The 23,216-nt window shown below is 37.4% G+C and overlaps 2 protein-coding genes across 4 annotated transcripts; both read right to left on the reverse strand.

The window, feature by feature from the left end:
* Nucleotides 1–2,644: 2,644 nt before the first annotated feature.
* Nucleotides 2,645–3,738, reverse strand: LOC103991775 (putative GATA transcription factor 22). The gene is made up of 3 exons (XM_009411322.3): nucleotides 3,481–3,738; nucleotides 3,155–3,370; nucleotides 2,645–3,081 (listed from the first exon to the last, which is right to left on the reverse strand). Exons 1-3 carry the CDS (start codon nucleotides 3,679–3,681, stop codon nucleotides 2,809–2,811), a joined length of 690 nt encoding a protein of 229 aa, XP_009409597.2. The 5' UTR covers nucleotides 3,682–3,738; the 3' UTR covers nucleotides 2,645–2,808.
* A 1,744-nt stretch (nucleotides 3,739–5,482) lies between these two features.
* LOC135582689 (probable serine/threonine-protein kinase SIS8) lies at nucleotides 5,483–21,747 on the reverse strand. Of its 3 annotated transcripts, XM_065161258.1 has the most exons (13): nucleotides 21,198–21,746; nucleotides 20,027–20,467; nucleotides 19,055–19,158; nucleotides 13,962–15,157; nucleotides 13,111–13,151; nucleotides 12,204–12,272; nucleotides 11,990–12,090; nucleotides 9,673–9,751; nucleotides 9,493–9,591; nucleotides 8,146–8,214; nucleotides 7,079–7,128; nucleotides 6,804–6,980; nucleotides 5,483–6,080 (listed from the first exon to the last, which is right to left on the reverse strand). In XM_065161258.1, the coding sequence occupies exons 1-13, from the start codon at nucleotides 21,699–21,701 to the stop codon at nucleotides 6,002–6,004; spliced, it is 3,009 nt and encodes a 1,002-aa protein (XP_065017330.1). In that variant the 5' UTR covers nucleotides 21,702–21,746; the 3' UTR covers nucleotides 5,483–6,001. The 3 variants fall into 3 exon arrangements, 1 of the variants encoding a protein (XP_065017330.1); XR_010498365.1 differs by lacking the exons at nucleotides 5,483–6,080; nucleotides 6,804–6,980 and adding an exon at nucleotides 9,054–9,155 and having other exon boundaries at nucleotides 21,198–21,747; XR_010498366.1 differs by lacking the exons at nucleotides 5,483–6,080; nucleotides 6,804–6,980 and adding an exon at nucleotides 9,069–9,155 and having other exon boundaries at nucleotides 7,083–7,128; nucleotides 21,198–21,747.
* Nucleotides 21,748–23,216: the final 1,469 nt, after the last annotated feature.

Below are 23,216 nucleotides of genomic sequence, written 5' to 3' on the forward strand. Positions count from 1 at the left end.
AGAAGCCAAAATTAACAACAAAAAAAAAAGGGTATAAATAGTATATAAAAAAGAAACTAAGGATATTCAAGGATATGTAGCGACCATAATACTCTTAGACTCACCTGATACTGACTTAAGTTTCGGAGGGATCGAATCGAAAGTTCCCCTCCCGACGTTGACCTTCTATGCAGGAAGGCAATGCCGAAGTGAAAATCCAAGTCCCACCTCAAGTCAACCGTGGAAACGTCAACCCTGACCCGACCTTATCTTTCATCCGCATCTTGAATATCCACATGGACCCCATCGCAGGATCGGGATCGGACCAAACTGCATCGACTCTAAGGACACGATGTGAAGACACCAACAAATGATGCGCTCCACCCTCCTCCATCGTAGCCAACACCAATACCAGCATCCCCCGTCCCTCTAAATGTAACTGATGTTGTTAAGTGAGTTGAATGTGCCTGACATGGCGTAAAATATAGAATTGCGCTTCTCTCATTTCCAAGAAAGCTACAAGAAGTGGTGGAAAGGGATAATACATAAGCCGATACGCACCCCTGCCTATTCAACCCCTTCGCATGGTGGGATAGACATGCCAAAGTGGGATACATTATTCTATGCTCGCTGCAACTAGTGGAGGTTGTGTAATGTATTTAAGTTACATTGCAGATGCAACCTTGTAACTTGAGTTATGCCTTGTGGGAACACAATAATAATAATAATAATAATAGTAGTAGCAGTAACCGGTGATGATGCAGTTTCCACTTGGGAAATGAAGCTGCTTTGGAGTTCCTTTTCTTTACCTTATGGTCTTCATAAAGAGTTTTGTTCTCCAATTATATTTTCTTTTATTTAACTCTTTCTAATATTAATATTATGAAAAAATATTTTTGATATTCAAGTTAACTCGACGTGGTTCAGATTATTAAACTCTCGAGAATATTATTTGAGATGTCACATATATGAAGATCGAGGTCGAAGAAGATTTTCTGAATCGATCTCTCTAATATCCAAATTAATAACTCGAAGTAAATGAGTACAATCATAAATACTAAAAAAAATGACTCCATAATTTTTATACCTAGTAGTTAAAAATAATATATTCTATTAAATATTTTTTTAGGGCAGTTTTTAACCGTCTTTAATAATCTCAATTTGACACCACGCTGGCATCATGTGGAATGACTTATTGTTGCTGTCACATGTGGAGTATCAGAGTTCCAGATCAAGGTATTTATCAGAGTATCTGAGAATTATAGTCAAAATTATTTCCATGTTGGTAATATTGTTTCAAAGTTTGCTTGTCGAATTTGTACCCCTGCCGAGATCTCAGCATCTGGTAATTATGTTTGGAGGTTTTTTTTCTCTACAATGCACTAATATTTTGCCTAATAATAAACTATTTGATGATTGAAATCGGCCTAATAATATTCAAAATTGAGTTTCAATTAGTGGTTTTGATTTCGGGTATCGGAACCCATCGGTTTATGCTCAGTTATATGAGTATATTGTATATAAATATAATTTAGTGTATGTAATAGTTGCGACTTACGATTTTGTTATTGTTATTATTTCTGATCGTATGGACAAATCTAAACAGGCCTAATAATAAACTATTTGATGATTGAAATTGGCCTAATAATATTCAAAATTGGGTTTCAATTAGTGGTTTTGATTTCGGGTATCGGACCCCATCGGTTTATGCTCAGTTATATGAGTATATTGTATATAAATATAATTTAGTGTATGTAATAGTTGCGACTTACGATTTTATTATTGTTATTGTTTCTGACCCTATTTTTGGTCTCAGCAGTAGGACAAATCTAAACAGGCCTAATAATAAACTATTTGATGATTGAAATTGGCCTAATAATATTCAAAATTGAGTTTCAATTAGTGATTTTGATTTCGGGTATCGACCCCATCGGTTTATGCTCAGCTATATGAGTATATTGTATATAAATATAATTTAGTGTATGTAATAGTTGTGACTTACGATTTTATTGTTGTTATTGTTTCTTACCCTATTTTTGGTCTCAGCAGTAGGACAAATCTAAACAGACTCCTGAAGGAATCATATGCTACCACTTGATCAGATATCAGAGTTAGGCTGCCTTCTCCTCAAGAAAAATGAGAGTTTTACCTGCAGACACTATCTGCCACAAAAACATGATCAAATGAACAGCTAAGAGCACAGAGAAGACATGGATGAAGCCAAAGCCAAGAAAACCCCACCACTCAGTAACTTGTCAATGTCCAGATCGGCCACCCAAAACCATTTCTCCTCTTCCATGCTTGTGTTGTTCTTTGTGATCGTCGTTTCTGAGTGGGCAATGCATTGCATCAAACACCATCAAGCATCATCTTTTTCGTTTGCCAACACCCAAAACACTTCCCCATGTGTTTCGACATGTTCATCTCTGATGGATAAATCCATTTGCACCGGCTGCAGCTCCGGACATGTGAGTGGAATGTTTTGGATCCTCAGCTCTTCGTCTCGCTCGGGAACAAAGCGTGAGGCACATCGGCCGTGAAGTTAGTATGTTGTTTAGTACGGACTGCAACTTGGTTTGGACATTATAGTTTGTCTTCTAGGGTTTCCCTGCGACAGGCAATATAATACATGCTCCATGGTTAGCTTAGTTTAGTGGCCATACCCTCATCGTAACGAGCATTAGATTATATGTAGAACACCACTCACCACTAACATAAGGATTAAAGACATCTTACAATGCGCAAATGCTTAATGGACAGTGTCAAGTAGTAATCAACTCCGGATTAGGCCAACTAAGAGAACTCGAACAACACAAGAGAATGCAGTGCTCAACTCCGGATTAGGCCACAAGAGAGAGCCATCAACAATGTAGCCGCGTCTCTTTCATCCTGTGGGAACACCTCGTGGAGTGCAGCTGAGTTGGTGCCACGAAAGAGCAGCTTCCTCTTCTTAAACGGGACGCGACTGTCATGCATGTCTTGCTTCTTCTCTGTGTGTGTCCCGCTTGGGGCATCGGAGGGGATCACCCCACTGTTCATGGCAGCAGCTTCCATTGCCCGTCTCGCCTTCCGCTGTCGTATTCCACAAGCATTACAGAGGGACTGCAGAGCAAAGTAGAGGATGAAGCAAGGCTACTGTCGATGCATGGATCAGACATCATCAACAGTCGTATACCTTGGGGCCGTGAGGGCCGCTTCTCCACAGAGGAGTCTTCGTTGTGCTACAGTTAGAGCAGACTCTGACTTGCTCGGCTTGTATTTGGTCTCCTCTTGGTTTTCCACCTTCAGAACTCATCATCATCTTCTTCATGATCCCCATCTCATCCTCTTCTTCTGTAGTACATACCCAGTGATAGTTTGACTCACCGATCATCAACGAGTGATCCTTGGGCTACCACAGACGGAAGATGCGAAGATCATAAGCTATTGCACCGTAACCAGTGTCTCAAAGAAAGCTACACCATGACATGAACTCGATTCGATGCACAAGTAGTGCGTTACCTCTTGTTGCGGTAACTGTTTTGGGAGGGAGTCGTGTCCACCATCCGCTCCATGATCATGAGGGTCGTTGAAGAAAATGGGACATGAGAATGAAGAGGTCTCGTTTGCAGCTACTACTGTGAAGAGAGGGTGACTGGTTCGATCTTGATCTCCCTCCGACAGAGGGATATCAGCAGCGTGGTTCAAGTCGAATGGAGACATGGGAAGACAGAGAGAAGAGAGGAGAGGAGAGGAGGAGTAGGGTACCAAGGAGAAGACACTGGGCCAGAAGGCCTTTTATCGATGAAGAAGAGGTTGATCAATCAAATGATGGAACAGTAAATTTTCCCGAGGGAGTAGCTTACTGGCATTCACGTGACCATGCCACATAGAGAGAGAATGATGCCCGATATAGACACATATGATAGAGAAATGAAGGATACATTGCAACCAAATACTAGAGTACTCCAAGACACCATGAACACAACTTGTGGAACCAATAATATGAGATGAACACTCACCAGCAACTGATCGAGGACACAGAGGAGGTGATGGGCACGTAATTAATGCGAGAGTTGGCTAAGGGTTAGTACTTTGGGATTCACCTCTCACGTTCACAGAGCAGAAAGAGTGACCACATCTCATCTTGTCCATTTACTCCCACTGTTGTTCTTGGTCCTGTGAGAAGTGGTAATCATTGAAGGACACATCTCTTCATTGACATCATATGCTTCCAATTGGCATAAACCAAAAGAAAGATCTAAATGAAGCTATGGTACTAGAAACTTCACTGTTGGAATGGGCATTTTTTTTTGACTCATCTTGTGGCCTCGAAGTCACCATATTTCCTAACAATCAGACAAGAGGTACACTGTTCCTTCTGAGTTGTCAACCTGGAGGCATCTCCTGAATCAAGTTGAGATGTAAAAAGCTTATGCGAAGCTCATACCCAAATCGACTGATGAGTATGTCTATGCTTCAAGTTCGTTAAGCATCTTATCCTCATCATAATCCAGCTTTGGTTGGACAGACGGTATCATTGTAATTTTTTTTGACTGAGTTCGGATAAGTATATATCCTGCCTGCTTTAGAGAGAGAGAGAGAGAGAGAGAGAGAGAGAGAGAGAATTCACTGACAGGACGTGGAAGGCGTAGAAGACAACCAAGAAAGTGTAGCTTTCGAGAGGGCATCTACAGTGGTCATGGCTTGAAGCTACAAGACACTGTAGACAGCATGCTACATGGACCTGTTCTCTCTCTAAAGAATCCCCAGACGATTTGGCCTCTCCTTTTATGAGACTCTCCAAAGGATTCAGTTGATTGGCATCCGAAGGGCCTCTGAGTGCGCGAATGATCATTCTTGGACTTCTCTAATGGCTCTTGGTGATGAGGATTATCCTTCATTTAGTTTTTCGTATCCCAGAAAATGGAGAGAGAGAGAGAGAGATAGAGAGAGAGAGAGAGAGAGAGAGGACAAGGGAATTTTGTTGGTTGATGTATACACATACATGGTGGATACCATACCTAGGAACCAGAATGTCGGCAACAGCGTGAAGAGAGAGTACAAAGAGACAACCTGTTCTATCACAATGATGACAACTTGTTTTGGTACATACCTCCCCCCCTTCTCAATCAGATCGAGTAGGGTTCAGATCTCTCACTCTCTTTCTTACGTGCGCACACGTACGGACGTCCTCACCAATTATTGTGGGTGGATCGTTCATATTCAAAATCACATTGGAGAATCATTTCGATGCTAGATAGGATTGCATGGCATGGTTAAGATTCGTTATTCTTTTTCCTCTCAACTTTCTAATAATAATACGTTAGTATCAAATTAATCCGACCTAATCTATTTTTCAAATATTACGGTGACAGTATCGTGGAAAGGGAAGAGAAAAGGGCCATATAATCCAATTGGGATCCCCACATAAGCTAATATTTTTTCAAACATTAACTGACGTGAAACATTATACAGTTAAAGAATTGGAAAAAACGGATACAACGATACACAAAGGTAAGGATGAACACGAGAAACTAACATTTTATTGAGACTGTAAACAGGGGGTCTGCGACTTGTGCATCCCTTCAATTTTTTTTGTTTTTCCTCTCTTTCCTGTACCTTTTTTTTTTCCCACAACAACAATAGTTACAACTTTGAGCTGATGTGTACAGTTTCAATCAGTTTCAGATTCGACTTGTGAATCCAAAACAAAATGACGGAATTATGTGCTACAGTGATATAAGCACCACATCAATATACGAGTTTGAACTAATACCAATCTTAACTCTTTAAGCTGCACTTCGCACAGCTTCAGGACTGGATCACATGCCTCTAGCCAAAACCTTTTTGTTGACAGATCTCTTGGGAAACTCTAATTTGAACTGATCTAGAGAACACATTTATCTGTTACGATAAGGGTATATTTTGCAACAAGGAGTTGTGCCTTTCGCTGTTCCAGCCCGAACACATTCTTAATTTACATGGCTCGCGATGTCTTCAGCCGGTAGCTACACATGTTATTGGGCAACATGTAAAGCCATCAATTTGCAACCACCAACTTTTGCAGCTGCCTAAGAGGTAACAAAAGCTGTGCAAAAGACGGACGTTTATTCGGCTCACTGCATGATCAACCAACAGTGTTAGAGCAATATTTATTAACTATGTATTTCAACCAGCGAATTAATTTTGAAACCAACATTTATTGTTTCCAATAGTATAGGCACAAAGAATGATCTAAAAATGTTAATTTCTATACAATTGCCACTCTAGTTAAAGTGGCATCACCTTAAAAAGTCAGTTCAAATATAGACATAATCCAAAGTTGCAGACACCAGGAAATTATAATTTGGTATCACTAGACCCACTTAGGGCTGCCAAATGGATCAGATGCAACTCTAACCTCCTCATTCACAACCCGATCATTAACTCAAGTTGGGTTGAGTCAGGGCTGATCCAAAATGCAACCCCAACCTTTTCTTCATCACTTAACCAAGTCCAACCCGATCTATTGTATACTTGAACATCATTTTTTCTAGCTACATAGGCCCCAAACAACTCAACTCAACCCATGACTGACCCAACCTAAGGAAGCTGATTGTGGTCGAAAACCCTAAACCTGGCCTCTGGTTGTGTGTTAACCATTAACCAGCCTGAGTAACATTCTAGGGCCAAAGTTCTTCAAAAATAGATCATTTTTACTAATTAACATTCCTTTTTCCTCTGATCTAACAACTTTGCAATTCGGAAAAAGTAAATTTGCTAATTCACAAATGCAAACGGCTGTGGCACAAGAGGTTAGTAGAAGCTGCCATGCTGCTATCAATGTGAGCCAGAGTGCTTACCTTTCCCAACAATCAGTTATTATTTGTGCAACCACTGGATCAACCTCTTTAGGTATGTCAAGACGTCTGTTCTGGAACCCCACAGCTCCAACTACTTGCATTGAGTTCATCCCACCCCATGGTTTGCGCAAAGTAGCTAATTCCCACAATATGACACCAAAGCTGTAAACATCACATCTGAGACACATAGAAGCTTCTTATTACCAAGAGTCAAAAAAATTTAAACATAGAAACTTCTCCAGAGTCAAAAAAATTTATCCAAATGTCAAACTTACTTCTCGTTTGATGGTTCATTTCGTAAGACCTCCGGTGCCATCCACTCTGGCTGCAGGAGTGAATAATCAGATGGTACATCATAACAAAAAATTGACAACATACTGATTCTAAGAAAAACATGATGTTTTTCCACACAGAATCTTTTATTAAAATTAAAATTTAAACAACAAAAAGATAATGATAGGCCATGTGAAACTGCACAAGCTTAAAAATGAAGTTGAAAAAAAAAAAAATCAAAGACCTAAGAATATAAATCATTGGAGTGATTAAAATCAAAAGTACTTGAATACGAGCTGATAAAAGCATGGCAATTTTTTAATATACAATGATAATAAGAACCAACACTTTTATGAAATTATTGCAAAATACAAATACCAGAGAGTACTTGATGTCAGAGGCTGAAATGATGTAAAAGGATCATGAAAATAACATTTGAGAATTTGATTACAAGTACGAAGCCTGGACAATGATGTGAGAACAAAGACAAGTTGCTCAATAATATCACTAAACCATTGGCAATTTATGAGCATCCTCTACAGTCACAGACAGAAAAATGAACATGAGGAAGGGCTGAAAACCAGTAAATGTTGGATGAATCACTTTTGAATCATGCCATAGAACATGTTTAGTTTTTACTATGTAAACTAAATATCTTCTGGACTTTTACCTTCGGTAGTCCTTTATTAGAACAAGTGGGTCAGATTCAGATCATATCTACCTAGAATACCAATCCAATGATCTTATGGATTTAGACAATGAATCCATACCCAATAACTTGAGAGTGATTTATAAACATCAACAGATGTAATCCTAAATCCAGATCTGATCCAATAAGGTAAATGAATCTGAAGATACCTAAGCAACAATTTAGGTCAGGTTTTAGGTTATCGGTCCACGTTAACATTCCTACTTGAAATCAAAAGTACATAACTTGTACAAAAGCCTTAAATTCAGTATTAATGATCTAAGGGGAAATTGGCGAAAGTAAATTATTTTTGGTGAAGTTAACAAATTGGTAAAATATATGACCAAAAAAATGCTTAATGCAATGGAATAAGAAATGTACTGTTCCAGATGTTGACTTCGATGACAAGAAGGTGTGATGCTTCAGCCTTGACAAGCCAAAATCACAGACCTGAGACAATCAAATGCAAAGTATATTTTTCAGATACAAGTGTAGAACAAAATCAATGGACACCATATCATTTGCATCATTTATAAAACACAAAACAGCATTATTGAAATCACAACCATCTAGTACATCCATCATTGTTTGCTTTTAACTGTATGTAGCTAGGAGTCTAAGAGCATACTTGTTTAGATATTCTGATAGCAAAAAGCGACACCAACAATTAGCATATATAGTATGAATCACAATGTAAGAACCAAAAAGGTCAACAGAGGTTTATACTATTAACTTGTTTGGAAAACAACTACCGTTTCAAAGTGGAGAATTAACTGCATCATTTTGTTACAAATATTAGTTTGCTTTCTCGATAGAAGTACCAGAATTACACCATCCAAAATAGATTTTCTCGAATCATTCTTTAATAACAGCAACTAAGTGATTAACATGCTAAATTCCTGTTTCAAGCACTGATTAATAGTTCTACTGATTCTTGGATTATATATCTACACATGAACATCTTAGAAATTCCACTTGATATTCAAACTTATGCAACTGGTCCTTAAGCAATATAACAGTCTGCCAAATTAAACAAGAATTCTATAAAACTCACCATAGCGATTGGAGTTAGACAGGTAACCACTTAAACAAAATGGTCAGAGTTTGACATCTTAGTCATCATGATGAACCTACCACCATAAGCAACTATGATTTTGATGCATAACAACTGGATCAAACCTACTGACCTAGTCAAAGCAGAATTTCCTATAGAAATTGAATATGTAGCATATTATACATTAGATAAGTCAGACGGCATGATCAGCCAAGAAGATCATTGATGAGCTTACAGTAAAGTATTATACTTAGGTCATTCAGAATAAAAGAGATCCCAGACACCATTCTCCATTGCAACTTGGACACATGATTCTCACCAAACCCCACCAAAAGATCTGAAAATTCAGAGTTAGAAAAACAGGTAATGATAATTCTTGGAGACATGTATGTAACAAGAGTCCGCATCATGTGATGAAAAGTGAAATAGAAACATTTGCTGTCAGCTCTCCATCTGGAAAATGAACTTTTGTACTATAAAAAATAATTTGTGCTTCTCCTTAAAAGCAACTAGGAACATATTGTGTAGCTCAACAAAACAATCATCACACATTCCACAAGCAACAATGTTCATTAGCATTCGGCTATTCAGTACAGGAATAACACAAGATGTCCATATTAGCAATCTGTCAAACTTCACAAAAAGTATTGTAATAATTAAATCTGAGAGAGTACCTTGACCACCCAACTCTTATCAACAAGAAGATTTGGAGACTTCAGATCCCGATGCACAATAGTTGGATGACTAGCGTGCAAGTAGTTCATCCCTTTGGCCTGTCAATACGATCCAGGTTGAACTGAAGGTGGATAAAGCATGCATAACCAGATAAAGATCACAAGTAAATAAACTAGTACCACATCCAATGCCATCTTTAGTCGTCGTTTTTCATCAAGTTGAACATTAGGGCGATGCAACAATCTATATAAACTTCCCCTGTGAAAAGAAGAAAGTATTTTGCAATAATTTAAAGTACGATGTTAGATTCAATGTGGTTATATGACTAATGGACATAGTATCAAAAAAACCTTTTTTTCTTTCTTCTGCTTTGTGAAACGGACAAAGTAAACTGAGCAATCAAGTGTTTATCATGTGGACTTCTGCCAGAATTGTTGCTACTTTAGTAAAAATGTCAACATGCTACTAGCTTCTCATTTAAATTACACTATGATGCGCCTTACAAGTGATTGAAAACTTGGCATAAATTGTTGGTAGTAGGTCACTAAATAAATGCAAGATCAACCCTTATTGCTATGAAGTCAACATATGTCATGATCCCAAGACCAATATATGAAAACCAGTTGGACCATACTGGTAAGCAAGGATTGCAATCTCATACCAGTGTCCTACACTAGTCCCTAGCCAGACTGGTACGTAACGACCATTACACAACATGGGACACTGGTGTGTGCTGAGAAGGACAAGAGGTGGCAGTGGAGGAGGAGGAAGGAAAAATAGGAAGAAGGAAGAAGATGAGGTAATGAAGGAAGAATAGGAAGGAGAGGAGGTGGTGGAGGAAGAGAAGAAAAGGAGCAAGACTAATGACAGTAGTGAATAGTGATGACAGTGGGCAATGGGGAGGTAGGCGGCGGCTAACTATGCGCATCGAGGCTCTCGTGATTAGGGATGGAAGGCATGCAATTATTTTCTACATGGCCGGATCAGACCGCCATAAATGGGTCAGGTGCACATTGATTCACACCTGGACTGATACTTACGACTGATATGCATCGGTCCAAGTGAAAAGAAATTCCATGCTGGTAAGCAAGGTTTGTCATCTTAAACTGACCAGGCATATTGATTCTTATCTGCAACAATACGTACTGAAGACTCGAATATGAAGAATATAAAGGAGTAGAAGGAAGAAATGGTGATGGAGAAAGAGGAAGGAGGAAAAGAAATGAAGAAGAGAAAGGAAGAAAAGGAGGCAATGGACGAAGAGGAGGAAGAAGAAGGAAAAATGAAGAGGATGAAAGAAGAGGAGGTGATGGTGGAAGAGGAGAGAGAAGAGGAAGGAGGAGGAAGAGGAAGGAAGAAGAGAAAGCTTACCCTAAATTGGAAGCGCACAACCGGCGGTGGGTGGCAACAGTAGGCTTTGCAAGTATGGTGACTGATCATGAGCCCTAAACCAGCAGTGTTAAATAGGTTTTATTTTAATGTCAGAATAGACCACCCAAAAAGGGTGCAGTCCACATTCCGATTCATGGACCGACAGGTACCACTAGTTTCATACCGGTCTGAGCGAAATGGCAGTCTATTCTGGTAAGTCACATTTCTTTTATTCTCTCAATTCATTCTTGGTTATATTGGGCTAGTAGTACCGTACTGGCAGGGGTCACTAAAGAAGTGGTCAGGGAAGACATCCTAACATCAATCAAAACCGTTGGATGTCAGGTTTCTATTTTACATAAGTTCTCTGTTCTGTTTCCTTTAGTTTCCGAGCATTCTGAAGTTTCATGTCGTGCCGTGAGACATAACATGTCAGCCATTGACTAAAACAGGGAGTTTTGGCAAAAATACCTGAATGGCATGCTGGAGTACTGGACCAATAACATGATGACTATTTGTCCAGTACCTTGCAAAAATGGCCTTTACAATTTGTCAAAAAATAATAATAATAAGCTTGACCCGAGTTAATTGTTGTAGACCACAAATTCATATCAATCCAACTTGCATTCTTTGTCTATCGGATTAATTGGTTGATATTTGATATAATACCAAAACGGTCATATTGGATCTTTCTAGTAAGCAAAAGCATGCCTAAGTGATATACCTCAGGTACACCAAGATAGAATACTTCTAGTTGGCCAATGTGAAAATTCTGAAGAGGATTCTGGGCTAAGCCCCCAACTAACATGAGAAATGTTGGACCGGTACATAGTACTAGATCAAACTACTATAAAAAGGTTAGAATTGAACATTTTCAGTCACATGATATGACCAACTATGTATACATACATGTGTGTATACATGTATGTATGTATATACATACATATATACGTATATACATACATATATATATATATATATATATGTATACATACATATATATATATATATATACATACATATATATATATATATGTATACATACATATATATATATATATACATACATATATACATACATATATATATTACATAGGACAAGTAGAAAAAGTATGTTGAACAAACCTTGGAAGAAACTCTGTTAGTATTGACAAATTTGGAGGACGGGTCACTGCTCCCATGAAAAGAACAACATTGGGATGTCGTAGCCTTGACATGATTTTGACCTACACCCATAAACTCATTACAAATTAATTTGAAGTTAAAAAACAATAGCAAACTCCAGGTTTCATTATTAAAAATGTAAGAATGCAACATGTTGAATTCATCTAAAGCTTACTTCATATCTAAATTGCTCCAGAGCATCACCAGAGAGATCCTGATCCAAAAATTTCTTCACGGCAACTTCCTGGAAAGATGACCATGTTGCATCAAAAAGATCAAGAATGGAAATAGACAATTCTCAAGCAATCATCCAACTAGACAAATAAATCGAGCAACCATCAATTAATTCCACCACCATCCTTAAATCTCCAAGATCTTCAAAAGCTCCAAGTTGTATTTTATTGAAGTCTAGAAGTTTACAGGTTCATTGATAAAATAAGAACAAAAAATTGACAATCTAGTATTACATTTAACTAGCATTATCATAAAAATGGTTTAAAAAGGTTCGTCAAAATGCTAAAACAAAATAATTTGCAGTCAATTCCCTAAAAGAATTCAATAGAATTCCTTTTTAAAATTAACTAGAATTGATTATTAAGTTCTTTTAATTTAATGAAAGACAGCTTCCACATAAAATAAGTTTACAGTTTAAATGGAAGGAGACAAGGGTATTTGACCTCCCATAAATTATGGTGTCCAAAAATGGAATTGCATCTCCAATCCCTCTCAGGTGGACTTGCAAATCCTTCCTCACTACCAGAGTAAATTCACCATTAACCATTTTTATTTCTTGTTAAATCCTTAATTATTGCAAAATCTAATTAGAAACTTGAAAATCCCTAGAATAAATATTTAGACTGCGATATAAGTACTTTATGCATCTATAACCACACTAAAAACTTAATAACTCATGATGAACATTCCTACCAGTCAAGGAAAAAAAATTATTTATTTGTTATGATAAAATGTAAGCATCATCACTTCAATGCATTTATCTATCTGCTTTAACAAGATAAGGATATAGCAGATTTTGTCCAGAAAACAATAGAATTACGAAAATAAATTACAAGATTATAGCTTACAGTGCCGTTCCAGTCTGCACGATAGACTTCCCCATACGAACCTGCAACATAAGAAGTTCTACTATGATAAGAATTTCTAATAAGAAGTGTCAATAAATAACTACTGGCCGATGGATGTAGTTTATGTTTGACTTCTAGGACTATGCATTGAGAAACCGAGCTTAAATATTGTTTCCAGATTAGACTTCCCGTGGAATAGTCCCTCAAAGAAATGAAGGCATGAGTTTCATATTTTAAAAACTCATCAGAAAACTAGAAAGCAGAAAAAAAGGTAACAGTCACAAATGAAAAACAAAAGGAGAAAAACAATAGATTAAAAAGCAGAAAGGAGGAGAAAGGAAATGCTGACAAGAGCCAAAAGCATGAACCAAATGCTAGTTAAGCCCCTGAAAACATTATTGTGGAAAATGCAGACCGAAACTCTTTGAAACAATAGCAGAACTGTGCAAATCTTGGAAAGCTTCCTATGATCACTGATAATGGTTCATGCAAGTCAATCATAAAGGTGACTGTGCAATAAAAATTCATCTTCTCAAGTTAATTTTGAAAATGTCAATTAAGCTCATACAAGAACTAGACAACCATTTGGCAAGTTGGAAAACCAAACTGATTAATTTTGTAACTGACATCTTAAAGAAGTGGCAAAGTGGATACTCTGAGCTACAAGCTTGCAGGCTGAATATGCAAAATTTTCTTTCAGAAAGAACAATATAAGAAAGATTTAAAGAAAAAGCATCATAAAAAGTATGTGAAACTTTAAAATTTGAAGTTTCAGTGGATTTATCATCCAAAAACAGATAAAGTTCATTAGATTAACAAATTGAAGAACCTGCTTCATTTAAAATACCTACCTAGACCAATTCTCTCTCCAATCCGAAGATCTTCCCACGGTATCTCCCATTCGGCAACTGCATCTAGTATTTTACTTGTTTGTTCATTGTCAGAAGTACATAAGCCATGCAGATTAGTTTGATAGAGTTTTCCAGTAGAATCTATTGCACTCTCTTGAAAATCTTCAGAAGGAATATCCCCATGTCCATCAAAATTAAAGGTTCTTCCTGAATTTTCCTGAGAAATATGTGCAACTGATGATCCAAGAATACTTGCACAACCTTTATGGCTGGACTCAGCTTCACATGGCATAGAATATGCATTCAATTGTTTCATGCATGAAGATCTTGACATGACTGCACTATCAAGAACTGGACCAGTGAATTTACCAAAGGAATCATCAATACTTCCATCCACCTGAGCATCAGGTAAGACTAACCACTCATTTGTTTTTTCTATAGGTGAACACATGCTTTCATCAATATTTTGTATTGAATCTTCACCAAGATGTTGATTCTTTTTTCCATTATCAGCATTCACTGGACATTCTGCTTCCATTGAGGGTGAAACAGAAGGATCAAATTTTGAAGTCAAACAGATCACAGGTAACTCTGGCTCAATTCTTCCTTCTTTTGCCTCCTTGCAATCGCTTTGGCTATGGCCCTGTTCTATTGAATCTGGTGGACTTAAATCAAAAAACAAATCTAGCGGAGGTGATGCACCACTTTCTAACAAAACTGCACGCAATTTCTGAGCAAACTCAGGGTTCTTTGCTGCAGTGACAACATATTTGGAAACATCATTAACTTTCATCTGTTGAGAAGAGGAAATAACTTCTTTAGGTTTTATTGTGTCCGCTTGTGGCCTAATAGGCAGAGGGCAGAGCTTTCCATGTTCATCTTCACATCTTACAATTTCATTGTTCTCAGCATTATTTACATCAATATCTTCTGTTTCAGCAACCAAGCTTGAACTTTCTTCTAGCTGCAGTCCAAGTTGTCCTGACAATAAGCTGTTATCAGAACTTCCTTCTAATAAATCAGTTTTCCTCTCAATCTGGCAACTAGCTTTATCAAGAGCTATGCATAAATCCTTAACAGTCTGTTCAATCGTCTCCGAGCCCAGCAAAAAGTTTCCAGAACTTTCAAGATGAATGCTGGGATTCTCAGTAGGAATTAATGTGCCCGGTGCTCCCATAAGATCCACGATGTACTCACTGTTACAGATGAAAAGATGTATTAATTTTATTTCAAATTATATACTTACGTAACTCTTTTTTTAAATGTCCACAATCTGGTTGTATGGATTCAACAATTATTGTTGATTACAAAAATAACAACTACAAAAACTTTGCAGCTTGCTGAGAACAAAATCAATTTTGTCATACAAGAAATAACACAAGCTCAAAACGGAAAGGGAGATGTTAGAAATTCACATCTTCAGACTAATTATTACAGGAAGAGTTACAACATGATTAATGAAGGTAAAATAAATCATCATCATCGAAGTATCCAAGACTGCACCCATCAAAATGGGGTCTGCTGTGATAAGATCCGAGGTACCATTGAAGGTGCTAACAAGTATCAGTGGAAAAGCCAAATCATGTGTAAGAAGTACATACAGTGAAGCCACACTAATGAAAGAAAGCATTCCACAAGCTTAAATTTTTGCGTAACATCCAGAAAACAAAGTCTCATAAAGATTAAGCACCACAGTATTTTGTCACATAGACAAAACCAATGGAATTCGTCTATGGAATTAAACTCCACAGTATTTTGTTTCAAACAACCAAGATCCACATTAACAGGTAAAGCACTTGGTCGGACAACCAAATCCAAACTACTACAGAGATATAATGATTTTAAATCCAACAATAAAAAATCTTTAACTCATCCTCCAATGTCATTAGACTAGAATTTTTGCCAAGTTTTGCTTTCCTCAAAAAGTGATTATCATAGTTTTAGTCTAACAGTCATAGGATTAGTGATCAAAAAAATCATCATAGCAATGAAGGCTTCTAAACCAATTCATCGCAATTGCATGTTAAAACCATGAAAAGTGATAGTCACTTGAATCTTAGACAGAAATACTACTATGGAAGGTGATGTTGTAAAGGAGAAAAAAATGGAAACAGAAAACTGATTTCATGCCCCATCGAGAACACAAGTTCTCTTAATAACTTGATTTGATGGAGAACAGAAATTATTTTAATAACATCATATATTATTTGAAAAATCAAACAAAAAAAAAACTCAAATTAAATTTTAGTTTAATTTTTTTCATGTAGCACAACTTTATTTTGACAGCAAGAAGATGTAGATTCTTCCTTACCTCCGGCATATCTGTCGACTTTGAAGTTTTTAAAGAACCTGCTGATTTTTATTTTGGATATAGTGAAGACTTAATATTCTTTTTTAATACAACTGCAATACGCAAACATTCTTATTTTCTTATCTACATTATCAACAATAAGTTGCAGATCCGACTTACTATCTTGCCTAACCAATATGCTTATAAAGTCCTATGTAGACATGTCAAAGCAACCATTAATGGGTCTTTCCTTGACCACCCTTAACTTAGACCAAGAGTCTAAATCTTGGCCAGGGAATAAAATTTATCCTTGGGCAATCAGTTCAGTACAAGTACAATGGGCTATACTATGTGTCGACACATGACATGAGTACAGGTCCAATGAGAGGAGACATAGAAGGAGGTGGAAGAGGAAGGGTAGGAGGAGAAAGAGACAACAAAGAGGCAGAGAAAGAGGAACCAAAGGAGGAGGAGGAGGAGGAACCAAAAGAAGAAAGAGAAATAGGAGACAGCAACACAACAAAAGAAGGAACAACAGCAGTCGCGACAAGGAGGCCAAAAATAGATGAATGCCAAGGCGGTGTGATGGATTAGTTGGCCTAGTAACTTTAGGAGTTGTGTGAAAAATTGAAGAGTCATTTGCTCTGTCTAGGTGCTAACCTTGGGACTCTACTCCTGTATTAAGTGCACTTTTTTTCTTTTTAGCTGTAATAAATTGTCTTAAAGTTGTTAAGATCTCCTAGAAGTCACATTTTGGGAATCTGGAAGGCATACAAGTTCCCTACAAGGTTACTCTTAGGAATCATTACATATATTGATTGTACTAAGGCTTCTAAATCCCTATAAATATTGAGGCTTGTCAATAGATCAAACACTTCAAATCTGAATGAAAAAAACTTGCATTCTCTCTACTCTTCTAATCTCTTACTCTCCTCTCTAATCTCACTCCTTTCTTGCTTTCTTTCTATCTATTTCTCTCTTTCTGTTCTACATCTTGGTGGCAGCAGGTGCAGAAGCTAAAAAGCAAAAGAAAGAGAGGCGAGGGAACTACTGAAAGTTGCAAGCTTTCAACAATCAACAGTTGTTTTCAGCCACTAATATTTAAAAATTAAAAAAATTATCTATTTCAATTCAGATCAGAACAAAGTCAACCACTGCAAATGTAGATCCCTTGTCATACTGGTAAATACTTAGTCATACTGAGTGATAAACCAGGTATAAAACCTTGAATTAAAGTACTAGTATTTATTCAACAAAAACTTTTCTCCTTACTTTCTTTCTCGGGTAGCCACCCGTATCCATCTCAACGCTACCGAACATCCATCACAACATCCTCATCTCAAAAAATACATTTTAGATGTGCTAATTTCAAACTGTCCAGTGTTCTGGATTGTAAAGCATGGGCTCTGCAACCATCTTATAAAACATTCTTCTATATAAAGGGGAACACGATGCTTGTATTGTACTCTCAGTTTCTATCCACTTTAGTCATCATGCATTGTCTTACGTGAGCAATATCTTCTTCAGTCTTCCTTATTCAATAATATATACAAGATAATAACAACTTTTGCTTTTTGCATATTTGTCGATGCATATTGCAACTCACAACCAAGTTCCGAAACCAGAAGAAAGAATGATTCTGTTAGGTAGCTTATAGTCAATAGAGAATTTTGCTAGATTTGACATGAAGGTGGATCCCTTTTTCTATCTAGCTACTCATAATGAAAAATCCATGACTATTCACTATGCTCTCTGAAAAAAGTAGCTTGTAATTGTCTAATGAGTCTATTTTTCTAATATTCTTCATTTAAGGACAGTACAAGCAGGTTCCCTCCAAATTACATTCGAAAGATTCATTCACATAGCTATTCTAGCTACCAAACCAAGCACCAAACAAGGTTTTTATTTTATGTAAAATTTTCTCTCTCCAACACACAATGCCAAAACCAAATACAAATGCCTTACAAAAACATAGCTATGTCCTTCTCATGTTAACATTCCAATGATAATGTGACATAATCTCCATAGCTTTTAGTTGATATATCTTCTGGTTAACAGTCTGAATCACTTTTATGAGGGATCTAACTCAACAAAACCATAGATGCTAAATACTAAAAAAATGCTATTGTGTCATGGTTGCTTGGAGGTTCAGTGCCAGAGACAAGATGAAGAAAATAATTAAATACTGTTACTAGATGGAAGCAATGGTTGTTTCACCTTGGTTATCTTTTTCTTACATGGAAATATAGATTCCAAGTAAAAAAACCACGCAATTTCTAGATTATTTAGTTAAAATATTTAATTGAAAACTAGGCTACCCTAGCTCCATTAGAACACCAAAATGGTGAAGTTAAACAACACTAAGCAGCAGCAACAACGAGTACAATATAAGCCATAATTTCTGACTAAACTAGACTATGGTAGGAAGCAAACAACAATAATATCCAAAAACAAAAACAAAAAATATCAAGTTCAGTGAGTCTAGCTATTGGTAGGAAGCAAACAACAATAATATCCATATTTACAATTATATAAGCATCAATTGTTATATTCATAGAAATAATATCAAAAATTAACATTTCATGATAAAAAAGGTTTTATATTAATAAAAATTTTGTGCTTAAATACTAGCATTGAGGTGATATATCTCAATATCAGAGTTTGTTTCAGGAATACGTATTAAAATATAAGTTGATGAGCAAGCGAAAACACCAACATAAGATAAGATTCATTAAATGCATTTAACGGAGATAAATAGCAAGCATAAATGCAGAATGAGGAAAAACAAGATAAAGAAATCCACCTATCATAATCAACTTTAATAAAGTTCACAGCTCCTTCATCTGTACCAGTATAGTAACTGCCTTTTACAAGTTTACATGGCAGGTTTATCCGATCAGCTAGAACCTGAAAAAGATTAAAAAAATAAAATATTCAACTCCATTTGTTCAACTGTAATTGAAATCAAACAAGGAAACAAGGAAGTAGTCTACCTAAGTTATTTCTATTGTTGAAGATTATACCGATGATCCTATTCCAAAAGTTAAAATGTAAGTAACAAAAGCTCAATGAACAAATTCAAAAGTAATCTCACAAATTGGAGAATTAGTCAATTTTGTGATTTGTTTTCATGATATTTAACCAATACACCATAATTGTAACAAATGTCTCCTTCCATTCTGGGTCAACCCCATGACAGTTACATGCATTCCTGGGGACAAAACTCAAAAGATAATTGTTGATTTAATACCCATCAAAGATAAAATACTATTCCATCTTTTACATGACAATAATAGAACGAATAATGAAAACTATCATAAAAATATGACAAAATAACCTAAATCTCATATGAATTATCAAACCCCTAGCGTCACAAAGAAAGCTTCTAGATGTCCACCAACCTAACACAAGAACATGCTGTTTGTGAGTGTTGTTGGGGGGTGTCATGGGGGGGCCAGGGGGTGTGTGGGGTGGGAGGATGAACTCACAGAGTGGGTGTCTGGGCTGTGTGAATGATGATGAACTAATGGAGTCTCTGCTTATGGATCATTAAAAGACCTTGCAATGAAAAGAAATAGTTGTACATCCATGTAAATCAGTCATTCAAAGTGAAGAACAATGCAATATGAGTGATACAGTTAAAAGTTACCATATTGTGCTGATATAGGTGAGATGGAAGTATGAAACAACACAAAGTACTTCATGTGCTTGATGTTCTAAAAATAAATTTAGTTGATCTGTCTAAACCAAAAGTGTAGTAAAAGTGTAAAACAACCTTAAAAAGTAAGGCCCTGTGGCGAGATAATCCAATCCCTAGTGAGCCAAGAGGAAGAACAATAGTGTTCAAAGAATTCCGCAATTCACAGCTCTTAAGAGTCCACCTTCTTAGCATATCAATAGCATCATCAACAGGACCACCCATATTACAAACAACAAGATCTGCAATCTTCTGGATCAACCCGCTGGCAAGCAAGCCATGCTCTTCTACTTTGCTTTCCAAAGCAATAGCGATGGCCCTCCTCTCGAGCTGTTGAAGTGCATGGTCAACTGTCTGATTCACTAGAATCACTTCATAATCAATTTCATCAGACACCAATATTGCTTGGAGATCTACCAGCGAGGGTATTTTTTCTCCTACACCGGCATTTGAGATAATACCATATACATCATAAAAACCATCCATCAATTTCTCATCATAGTTCACAACATTGTAACTCTGCAACAGAACATACATGATCAAGAATTATCCATTAAATAAGTTATGAAACATAACATGAGAAAAAGGAGAAAAAGATCCAGAACTCTTAAAGTTAAAATGAACAGCCAAAAAACTTCTTGAACATATAGCAGGGCATCACCAACAAAGGGCATCAAATAGAAAAAAAAAAGGGAACATGACATGCATCAAACGATAAAAACAATATTAAGCTTCATATCCTAAAATAGCGAAACATATGCTTTCAGATAGGTGCTCCAAAACTTGGTTTACCAGCTTCCTAATTTTTCAAAAAAATTTGAGGAATAAATCCATGTCATATTAAGAGAACCAATATCAATTTTAAGCACCTCGAAGTCATATAGATAAAGCTTTAGAAGCACATGTTCTGAATTGAAGGTTAGGCCTGTGTGGAGACCTCCTTCAAAATACTTACTACGGTCAACAAACTTGCTCAAAAAAAATCTCAGAGATAACTTTTGAACTATGCATTAGTCATATTCCTAGATTGTACTGCCTTTATAATGGCTTCACAACATCTTTTAATATCGGGAGTAAGAATTTACATTTTAAACCTTATAAAAAATGTCTTCAATCATCAATTCGTGGTTCTCTCTGTAACATCTGACTAGTTAACTAGTGGAAAAGGACGATTTAAACCATTAAAAACAAAAGATCAATGCCAGATCAAGAACCCTAAAAAGGAGAACCCTATGAAGAATCGACTCACCCAATACCGGAGCGAGAGGAATTCCATTGAACGCTCATCCGCATCACTGACACCAATAGTGGCAGATGTGGCAGCTCCAACCCCTGGCGAGCACCCCAAGCTCATCCGCTTGGCTGCCTTGATTTGCACGGAATCAGGATCCTCTAGCCCGTCGGGATCCGAAGCACTGATCGCCAGCGCCAGCTGCACATGATATTCCTCCTCGAACAAACTGAAGTCCGATCCCGCCACAGCCGCCCCATCGCACCGCGATCCCCCGTCCCTGGGCTCCTCCTCCGCCGCCGCCGCCGCCGCCACCGTGTCTTGAGCCCTCCCTCTCGAACTCGACGACGAAGATGCGACCAACGAGGACTGGGCGGAGGAGGCGGGCGGCCGAGAGGGGTTCCTCGTCGGGTCACCACCAAGCCGCTGATGATGATGGTGGGGGTGGTCGTTGCCTCCTCCACCACCTCCGCCGCCGCCTCCGATGTGGAGCTTCCGTAGGAGATGCTTCATCCTCGACATTGACCATGAGACTCGAACCCCTCTTCTCTCTCTCTCTCTCTTCCACTCTCTTCCACTCTCTCTCTATATATTTATTCCTTTGGATTATATTAATTAATCAATAATTAATTATATAGCGAACTCTTATCTGGATCTAATCGCACCATACCGATTTATCTACGATTAACCCTCGTCAAACTCGGTCATCATACCCCTCGAATATACCTGATTTTAAATGGAAAAAGAAGTGGAGCCCATGCGAGACTGACCTCTGGCCACAGCTTTCTCAAACCACACGACGAGTGGGTCGGGAGAACGTACGAAAAAAGAAAGCACGCGATTACGCTGCACGACACATGGTCGCTAGTGGAACAAAAGAAATCATTCCTTCCGCTTCTTTTGTTACCCACAGCGCATTCCAGCCCGGTATTGGAGGAGTCATGACTGGACCAAATGGGACCCACTTTCCTCCCCGAATGACAAGAAAGGTATAAGTTTGTATGTCGTGAAAGAGTAGCAGACGCGGGCAGGGCAGATTCGCTGGAGATGAGTTGACGGCCCCCACTTAAAGGAAGGAGTTGTTCACACAGGGGAGAATGCATCCATCGGATGCAACTCTCGAGGGGATAATGACAAAGACTTGGACTTCGGGGCATCTCTCAAATTACGCCTCACTTGGAACGCGTACTTGCCCTGTGATTGGATGCAGAAACGGGCCCAAACAAATCAATCAAGTGTTCCCAGGCTTCCCAACCAATATAAAATCTGGGGAAATCTGATGTATGGAATTCTGTCATTATATAAATGATAACTAACTCATCGAAATTAACGCTAAACTTTGTATCGAGTCGATTAATATCTTATTTGCGTTTGAATTGTTAAGAGAAGAATTCTCGTTTGAAGTTGGCTCGATGTGATCTCAAATCAACCGAGCCCGAGTCAAACATGAACTCGAGTTCGACCTGTTCACGAGCGTCAGACTCGGTGTAGTTGTCTGGTCGGAATAGAGGAGAGTGATGTGCATGTGAGGATTGGACGATCGCGATGAAATGGGGAGTTGTTCCTCGATCATCATCACGACTAAATCAACGGATGGTGGAGAATACCACTTCACTTGAAGGTTGACGGCTTTAATTTTGACCATTCAGCTTATAGCCAATTTATTGTCTTGATTATATTGTTTTTTAATGTATTTTAGTGTATATATAAAATATTGTAATTGATATAATAAATTTTATTCCTAGAGGATAAATCAATCCTTTGCACGATAATAATTAATTCACCATATGAATCGGCGCATAGGTGGATTTTTTTCTCGTAAATTCATATAAATTTATGATGTTTCTTCGAATCGAGATGATGTAAGTAGATTTAGTTTATATTAATTATATTACAATTACATATTTTATGTAAAATAAAATATAAAAAAAAATTATTATAATCGTGACATCATAAAATTTCTTCCGATCGCCTCGATCTTTCAATATAGCATACAAATATAATATACGTAGTGATTTCATTTAAATCTATATGATT

The sequence above is a fragment of the Musa acuminata genome, chromosome BXJ3-7 (genome assembly GCF_036884655.1).
Source record: "Musa acuminata AAA Group cultivar baxijiao chromosome BXJ3-7, Cavendish_Baxijiao_AAA, whole genome shotgun sequence".
In the NCBI taxonomy this organism is placed as follows: Eukaryota; Viridiplantae; Streptophyta; class Magnoliopsida; order Zingiberales; family Musaceae; genus Musa; species Musa acuminata.